The following is an 8936-nucleotide window of genomic DNA, read 5'->3' as shown; positions in this document are numbered from 1 at the left end:
GAATCAACACAATAAAAGTCCCATAAATAGGAGTGATTAGTTCAGCAGAAGCTTAGGACCAGCTCTGTTTTAAATGGGATTCCGAGCTTCTGCGCCGGCCTTCATAACACTGTGTTGGATCAGTGCAATTTTTCTTGTATAAAATGGTATCACTGCCTTCGTTAAAGTGATCGGTATAGAGCTTCGAGAGGCCTGTTGTAGCTGACTTGAATACTGTGTGAAAGAATATGGTTTCTAGTCTGATTCGGCTAAGTTCAATTCTTTTGGCTGATAGAGTTTTTCGTAATGGTCTAATTGCCTTGAATAACCGATTAGCAAACTCGGGGAGCATAGAGAATACTGCAGAAGTAGGATGTTTATGAACTGAACAAATGAAAGAGCTTACCAATTTCTGCAGTGAATGGTGTACTTATATTAAGAGCTCTTCAGAGGAGAGGAGAATATGATAAGCTAAAACCATTAATAATTCATAAGCAGCCACTGCAGACCTCCGAAGTCATAGTGAGAACGTGAGTGAGCCGATTCTAAATCAAAATCCATCAAGTATATGTAGTAGGTCCTGGTTTACAGAACAAGGATGGCGATATTTACAGGTAAGCTCATTATTTTGATTATATTTTTCATTTAACAATTTTCCTTTGTTTTTATTGTGTAAAAACTACAAGGATTTCACAATAAAATGGGTGACACGGCTCTCGTATTATGGCATATTTATAATCTGATATCTAACTCTGGATAGTTGAAATTTGTCAAGAACTTGTAATATTTGCTTATTAATTGCCATTCATTGGATTGATTTATCAAACCCAGAGCTCTGGAGCAATTTTTGTGCCCCTCCAAATTCATCCCCCCCTGCTCAAAACTGTGAAGAGAGCTGTGGTTTACCCCTATCTCTCAGCTCTGAATTACTACACACCTTCCTTTTGTCCTCGTGCAGCGAACATGCTCTGATCACAATCGTACATTTAATCTTCTTGCTGACATTCTGGTCCATTATTCTCATCAAATGGGCTACGTGGACAAGCATACTGAGTAAAGTTCAAACTCCTTAACAAACTTGTAACCATATATATGTACGAACTTTCTCGCTGGTGAATAGAAATGGCCTCTGAGCAGGCACTCTCAGGTTGAGCTAGACTCACCTGAGAGCTGACCATTTCTGTCATAGTTTGTCCATCCTTGCTTTTCAAATTATTTTTCATTTAACAATTATCCTCTGTTTTTATTGTGTAAAAATTACAAGGATTTCACAATAAAATGGGTGACATGGCTCTCGTATTATGGCATATTTATAATCTGAGATCTGTATGTTTCTAAGATTGTTTTGATAGTTAAAATTTGTTAAGAACTTCTAATATTTGCTTATTAATTGCCATTCATTGAATTGATTTATCAAATCCAGAGCTGTGGAGCAAATTTTGTGGCCCCCCAAATTCATCGTCCCCTTCTCAAAACTGCGAAGAGAGCTGCGGTTTATCCCCATCTTTCAGCTCTGAATTACTACACACCTTCCTTTTTTCCTCGTGCAGCGAACATGCTCTGATCACAATCATATATTTAGTCTTCTTGCTGACATTCTGGTCCATTATTCTCATCAAATGGGCAAGGCGGAGAAGCATACTGAGAAAAGTGAATCCTCAAAAGCCATTTCGCGTTTGTGTTGCAGTGATAAATATTCTATTGGGTGCGATTAATTTAGGATTGGGGATTCGGTTTTTACAAGAGAAATTAGGCAATGGATCTCATTTAACTCCCTTGCATGAATGGCTTGTACTTTTAGTACAAGGATTAGCATGGTTTAGTCTCGGATTAACAGTTGCAAGTGGGTTTAAACGATCCATGACGAGATTTGTGCGTGTTTGGTGGATCGTGTCATTTTTGCTTGGAACATTGGATTGTGTTTCAGCTGGGCTGAATTCCATCAATGATAGAGAACTTTCCTATGGGACTATTCTCTCTCTTCTTTCATGGCCAGCATGTTGTTTGATGCTCATTAGTGCTGCGAAAGAGGATTTGAAGTATTCAGAGGGCGGTTTTCTGTCAGAACCCCTTCTAAGTGGGGTTTACCGAAATCATGGGTATCTCGATTCCAGCCAAAGGTTTTATGAGGAAAATCAGATGCTGTTGAAGTTAAATTCCAATGTGACTCCTTTTGCCAAGGCAGGATTCTCCAGCAGGATGACATTTTGGTGGTTGAATTCTCTTTTGTCCAAAGGAATGAGGAGGCCTCTAGAAGAAGATGATTTGCCTTGTGTGAGCGGAGAAGATCAAGCAAAGAGTAGTTATACACTATTTACAGAAGAACTGCTTAGGCAAAAACGGAAAAACCCATCTGCCACTCCAGTCTTCTGGGCTTTGGTTAGATGTCACTGGAAAAATCTGGCAAGGACTGGGTTCTGTGCTTTTCTCAATATAGTTACTGTGTCTTCTGGACCACTTCTTCTGGACGCCTTTATTGGATTTTCAGAAGGTAGACAATCATTCAAATACGAAGGTTTTATTTTGGTAGGAACACTCTTTATTGCCAAGGCAATAGAGTCATTATCTCAAAGGCAATGGTATTTTGGCACTAAACGGATTGGTCTGCAAATGCGCTCTTCAATCATTGCAGCAATCTATCAAAAACAACTAAAGTTGTCCAATGAAGCTAAACAGGTGCATTCAGCAGGAGAAATCATGAATTATATGGCAGTAGATGCTTACCGTATTGGGGAATTTCCCTTCTCGTTTCATCAGACTTGGACTGCAGTACTCCAGCTTATATTTGTTTTAAGCATCCTTGTCCATGCAATTGGATGGGCGACACTTTCAACCTTGGCAGTTATCATCATTACCATGCTTTGTAACTCTCCAATGGCAAAGTTACAGCACAAGTTTCAAACTGAACTCATGTCAGCCCAGGATCAGCGGTTAAGGGCTACCACAGAAGCTCTGGTGCATATGAAAGTACTGAAATTGCATGCATGGGAGGAACGTTTCAAAAAACGTATTGAGAAGCTGCGCATGGTAGAGTTCAAATGGCTCTCCGCGGTTCAGTTTCGAAGAGCCTACAGTTCGTTCTTGGCTTGGTCAACTCCCACTTTGGTTTCGACTGCAACGTTTGTAACCTGCTATTTTCTTAATATTCCTCTTACTCCAAGCAACGTTTTCACGTTCATAGCCACTTTGCGCCTCGTTCAAGAACCAATTAGAGTACTTCCTGATGTAATTGCTGTTACCATTCAAGCAAAGGTCTCATTAAGTCGTATCGTCAAATTTCTCGAGGCTACTGAATTACAGGATCGGGAGGTTGAGGGCGTATTTCTTCAGAACTCTGACCACTCTCTTCTTATCAATTCTGCAACATTCACCTGGGATTCCAGTTCATCAAAGCCCACACTGAGAAACATAAATATGGAGGTTAAGCATGGCCAAAAATTGGCAATTTGTGGAGAAGTTGGATCTGGAAAATCAACTCTTTTAGCTGCAATACTTGGAGAAGTACCAAAGCTGAAGGGCGGGGTGAGTATGGATTATTTACCTCCTTAACCTAACATTATCAACCATTTAAATTGGTGTATTCTTTTTCTCATTGTACTCAGCCCTGCCTCTGCAGTTGCAAGTCTGTGGCACCCTCGCATATGTTTCTCAGACTGCATGGATTCAAACAGGAACGGTACGAGACAACATATTATTCGGACGTCCCATGGAGGAGCAGAAATATCAGGAGGTTATCTTAAAGTCTTCGCTGGACAAAGATCTCCAGAATCTTCCCTTTGGTGATCTGACTGAAATAGGAGAAAGAGGTGTCAATCTCAGTGGTGGCCAGAAACAGCGGATACAGCTTGCCCGTGCTTTATATCAAGATTCTGATATTTATCTTTTGGATGATCCTTTCAGTGCTGTTGATGCTCATACTGCTACTAGCTTGTTTAAGGTTAATATGGTCATTTCCTTTTGATATAAAAGGTTTTGAAATTATTATGTAGCTGGTGCTAATTTTGTGCGTTGCAGCTTTCTATAGCAATGCTTTTCGTTTTTCTTAGCTTCCTAATAGACATATTTTGATGTGTAGGAATATATAATGGGAGCACTGTCAAAAAAGACAGTAATTCTTGTAACACACCAAGTTGATTTTCTCCCGGCATTTGATGCTATTATGGTTAGTAAACAGTTATCCTAGTCATGTGGAAGCTGTTTGCTTGCTTGTAAACATCCTTTTGGCAAAGTTTTCTGATGGATGGCACATTAAAATATTTTCTGCAACTTTGACATATAATTTAATGCTAATAGTTTTGACCTTTTTTTTTTTGAATTTCTACACTGAAGTTTCTCTCTTTTGCAGCTGATGTTGGACGGTGAGATTCATCAAGCCGGGCAATATCAAGAACTGTTAGTCTCAAGTGAGACATTTAGGGACCTTGTGAATGCAAACGAGAACACTGTTGGTTCCCATGAATCAGCAGCGACAGAGCCATTCACAAAAGATGAACCTGTCAAGGAAGAGAGAGATATTAAAAGCAGCAAATCACAGAAAGAACAACTGATTTCAAATATAGCTTCTAACGGGGATCAGCTAGTTAAAAGGGAAGAGAGGGAAGTTGGGGACACCGGTCTGAAGCCATACATTGACTATTTGAAACAGAATAAAGGTTTCTTGTATTATTTATGTGCTGGTCTTAGTAATCTTCTATTTTTGATTGGGCAGATTTTAGCAACTACTTGGATGGCTGATAACGTGCAAAGCCCTCAAATCGGTGTATTAAGGTTAATAATAGTGTACTCAGCCATTGGGTTCACAACTATACTTTTTTTATTCCTTCGGGCAGTCTTCCGCGTGATTTTGGGGCTTGAGGCATCAAAGTCCTTCTTTTCTGAGCTTCTGACCTCTTTATTCCGAGCACCAATGGCATTCTTTGATGCAACTCCATTGGGAAGGGTTCTGAGCAGAGTAAGTATTTTATTTAATCAGCATACGCTTCCTTCTTTCCTTTTCGCACTATACCAAAAAGCGAAATTTAATATACATGTGCGTAGAAAGCTATGCCATTTATCTTCTCCACCTCCTTTTCCAGGTTTCTTCAGATTTCAGCATTCTTGATGTAGACATTCCTTTCAGCTTTGTCATGTGCATGTCATCTACCATGCAAGCTTACAGCAATCTTGGAGTCGTGGCTGTTGTGACATGGCAAGTTTTGTTTGCAGCCATTCCATTGATTTATTTGGCCTTTCGACTCCAGGTAAACCGCTAATTCACACAAGTTTCTTGAGAAGACTCTTTACTTGACTGCCAATATTGTGAGAGAAATTATAACTGATTTTTTGTTTGTTCAATTTAATCAGAAATACTATTTTGCTTCTGCTAAAGAATTGATGAGACTGAATGGTACAACGAAATCACCTATTGCAAATCATTTTGGCGAGTCCATAGCAGGAACAATGACCATTAGGGCTTTCAGGGTTGAGGATCAGTTCTTCAAGAAGAACTTAGACCTTATTGACAAAAATTCGAGCCCCTTTTTCTACAGTTTCTCAGCCATTGAATGGTTGATTCAACGTCTGGAGGTGTTAAATGCAGCTGTTCTTTGCTCCTCTGCTCTTGCTATCGTTCTACTTCCAAAGGGCAGCTTCAAGCCTGGTATGAACAATGAAACTAAATGTCAACTGTGGGTGATTTCTGCTGTAACTGGACGCTTTTATGTATAAGATAATCAAGCCTAACAATTTGAACTGGTGCAGGATTTGTTGGGATGGCCTTCTCTTATGGTCTAACATTGAACGCATCGTTTGTTAGAAGTATTCAAAACCAATGTACACTTGCAAACTACATTGTTTCTGTAGAACGCGTCAAACAGTACATGCACATTCCTAGTGAGGCACCCGCCGTTATAGAAGATCACAGACCACCAGATAATTGGCCCTCGCATGGGAAGGTGGAATTACAAGACTTGAAGGTATCTGAGTTGTGTTTTCTAAAAAGATGACTGTTCAAATTATAAATTTGAATGGTTAATGATGTTTTCAATCAAATATATTTGATACGTGTGCAGATTAGATATAGATCCAACAGTCCCCTTGTTTTACGGGGCATTACATGTGCATTTGAAGGAGGGCAAAAGATTGGGATTGTTGGCCGAACGGGAAGTGGGAAAACCACTCTCATTAGTGCTATTTTTCGATTAGTTGAACCTGCAGGGGTAGAATCCATAGATGGTTTGGATATTACCTCTATTGGGCTTCATGATTTGCGGTCACGCCTTGGGATTATTCCTCAAGAGCCAACTCTTTTTCATGGAACTATTCGCTTCAACCTAGATCCATTATCTGAGCACTCAGAGTTAACAATTTGGGAAGTATGTAAATTCTATTCAACATAATCTCTAACTGAGTTTATCATATGTAGAATGAAAAAATAAATAATGCCATGAATTTATTTTCTGCTTTGATTAAGGTTCTGAACAAGTGTCAACTTGGAGACATTGTAAGAGGGAAGGTGGATGGCTTAGATGCACCAGGTGATTTTTGTAGTAAATATATATTTTTGAATGCAATAAAATTCTTTGACATGGCCATGAATTTGGCTGTTAGATTTGGAAGTTTTTTGTGGCTCTAAAAGATCAATAAAATGCAGTGGGGAGTGATGGAGAGAATTGGAGTGTTGGGCAAAGACAATTGTTTTGTTTGGGACGTGCATTGCTAAGGAAAAGTCGAATCCTTGTTCTAGATGAAGCAACAACATCAATAGACAATGCTACAGATGCCATTCTCCAAACAATAATTAGAAAGGAATTTGCAGGTTGCACTGTAATTACTGTTGCACACAGGATACCTACTGTTATAGACAGTGACATGGTTGTTGCCATCAGTGATGGTAAGGCCCTATCATTCTATCTTATCTTTGTGTTGTATGCATGGATTGGTTTCATCTGAATTTGTTGTACTCGAGGAAATGGACGGTACTGAAAGTAGATCTATTCACCTGTATCTAATTTGAACTATTATGATCTTGAATTCATGCAGGTGAGATGGTGGAGTGTGATCATCCATTGAAACTGATGGAGAGAGAAGGATCGTTATTCAGGAGGCTGGTGACAGAGTATTGGTCCCACACATCAAATGCTCTTCTTCATGCAACGAGCACTCATGAATAATGATAGAGGAGCATTTCGAAGAATTTTCTTTCCCCATTTCAATTTGATATTTGTCCACCCAGTCAGTTTGATATATATGTGAGCCGGTGGAGATCGGTTGCAGTCGTGAGGAGTGGCTGTAGACTGTGTTGTTGTCTGGGAGCATCCACTGCGACCGTGTAGATGTCGCTGCTATAGTCGCTAAAGGGTCTGCCGAAGAATATTGCTGTCAAGAAACCCCCTGCACGTTGTAGCGTGTGTCACCTTCAGTCCCAAGATATTTAGGTATTGTTTGCAGTCTGGGCCATCGTTTTGTTGGTCAGAGTGCATGTAATGCATTGCTAAGCTTTCCTTGAATTTGCATACATTGCTTAATTTTCCAGCTTCTCTCCACGGTCCTTTGGAAGAGGTTTAACAGTTTGTTTTTATTTTTATTTTTAAAGCCAGACAAATCAATAAAGTCAAAGCCTTGTTGGAAACACTTGTTTTGACTTTGGTTTTTTTTTAGAGAGGAAATTACGCATGGCTTAAAAGAGACATAAGAGCAAAAATATTTGTTGTGGGGAAATTTTGGCTTTGTTTATTGGTGAAACTTATTTCTATCATTTTTTTTTCACATTTTAAGAGAGCTACACAATTAAATAAAAAAACGGATTTGTTTATAAAAATGAAAAATAATGTTTTGGAGAGGAAGTTTGGAAAAGGAGAAATAAGTCCATAAAAAGGGGAGTTATAAATATTTTTTGTGGGGAAATTTTGGCTCCGTTTATTGGTGAAACTTATTTCTATCTTTCTTTTCTCACTTTTTCAGAAAGCTACACAATTAAATAAAAAGGGGATTTGTTTATAAAAAGGAAAAATAATGTTTTGGAGAGGAAGTTTGGAAAAGGAGAAATAAGTCCATAAAAAGGGGAGTTATATTGCAGGGGTTGGTTGTATGTAAAATTGGTTCAAAGTTTTTAGTATTCCACAAATTTAACTAAATTTGATTGTGGTTTTTTTAAGAGTATTTGGTGTATTTGACTTTAAATTTGGTGGATTTTGTTGCATTTTGTTGAGTGGGGAGATATTTTTGTCATTATGTCAAATATGTTGGTTGATATTTATTTGAATGAATTCACCAAACTTGATGGAGGAAATTATGTGAATTGGAAATTTAAGTTGTTGACTATTTTAGATGGTTATATTTTGTGGTTCATTGTGAGTGGAGATACTTATTTGAATGAATCCACCAAACTTGATGGAGAAAATTATGTGAATTGGAAATTCAAGTTGTTGACCACTTTAGATGGTTATAATTTGTGGTCCATTGTGAGTGGAGATGAGCCCAAAGCTATTGTTGCAGCTTCTGTTCCAAATTGGGAGAGACGGAAGCAAAGGTGTTGTTGTATATGTCCGTAAAGGTCAACATTATTCCTCAAATCAAAGATTGCAAAACATCCAAGGAAAATTGGGATGTGCTCAAGGGTTTGTATGAAACAACAAATACAAACTGGATCTTGTTTTTGAAGACTACGCTTTTAGCTACAAAAATGGAAGAAAATGAAAATATAAGCAATTTCATTTCCTGTGTCAAAGATTTATGTGATAAGTTAGGAGATATTAGTGAAAAGGTGTCTAGTACTGACTTGGTCACTATCACATTAAAGGGCTTAGTGCAAAATTATCATTTTTTTGTTTCAAGTCATTCCACTAGAGAGAAGCCCCTACATTTGATGAATTGACATGAATTCTTCTACAAGAGGAGGAGAGGATGAAGAGCTTTAATTTGGGCTCTAGTAGTTCAGATTTGGTGTTGGTAGCCAAGGGTAAACAACCATACAAAGG

At 38.5% G+C, this 8936-nt stretch overlaps 1 protein-coding gene across 1 annotated transcript; it reads left to right on the top strand.

Moving 5' to 3' along the window:
* Positions 1-1383: 1383 nt before the first annotated feature.
* LOC149194085 (ABC transporter C family member 10-like) lies at positions 1384-7580 on the top strand (the record flags this gene model as incomplete). The annotated part of the gene is made up of 11 exons (XM_089407537.1): positions 1384-3501; positions 3596-3916; positions 4055-4141; positions 4325-4930; positions 5055-5219; positions 5323-5617; positions 5719-5933; positions 6030-6332; positions 6431-6494; positions 6611-6850; positions 7000-7580. Coding segments are annotated over 11 exons (4545 nt in total), but the record flags the coding sequence as incomplete, so codon positions are not given.
* Positions 7581-8936: the final 1356 nt, after the last annotated feature.

This window comes from Pinus tabuliformis, chromosome 2_2 (genome assembly GCF_031772625.1).
Source record: "Pinus tabuliformis cultivar Carrire ecotype Pingquan chromosome 2_2, CPIR1, whole genome shotgun sequence".
Classification (NCBI taxonomy): Eukaryota; Viridiplantae; Streptophyta; class Pinopsida; order Pinales; family Pinaceae; genus Pinus; species Pinus tabuliformis.
The sequence above is the reverse complement of the archived record's forward strand: the minus strand, read 5'-3'. Positions and strand labels throughout refer to the sequence as shown.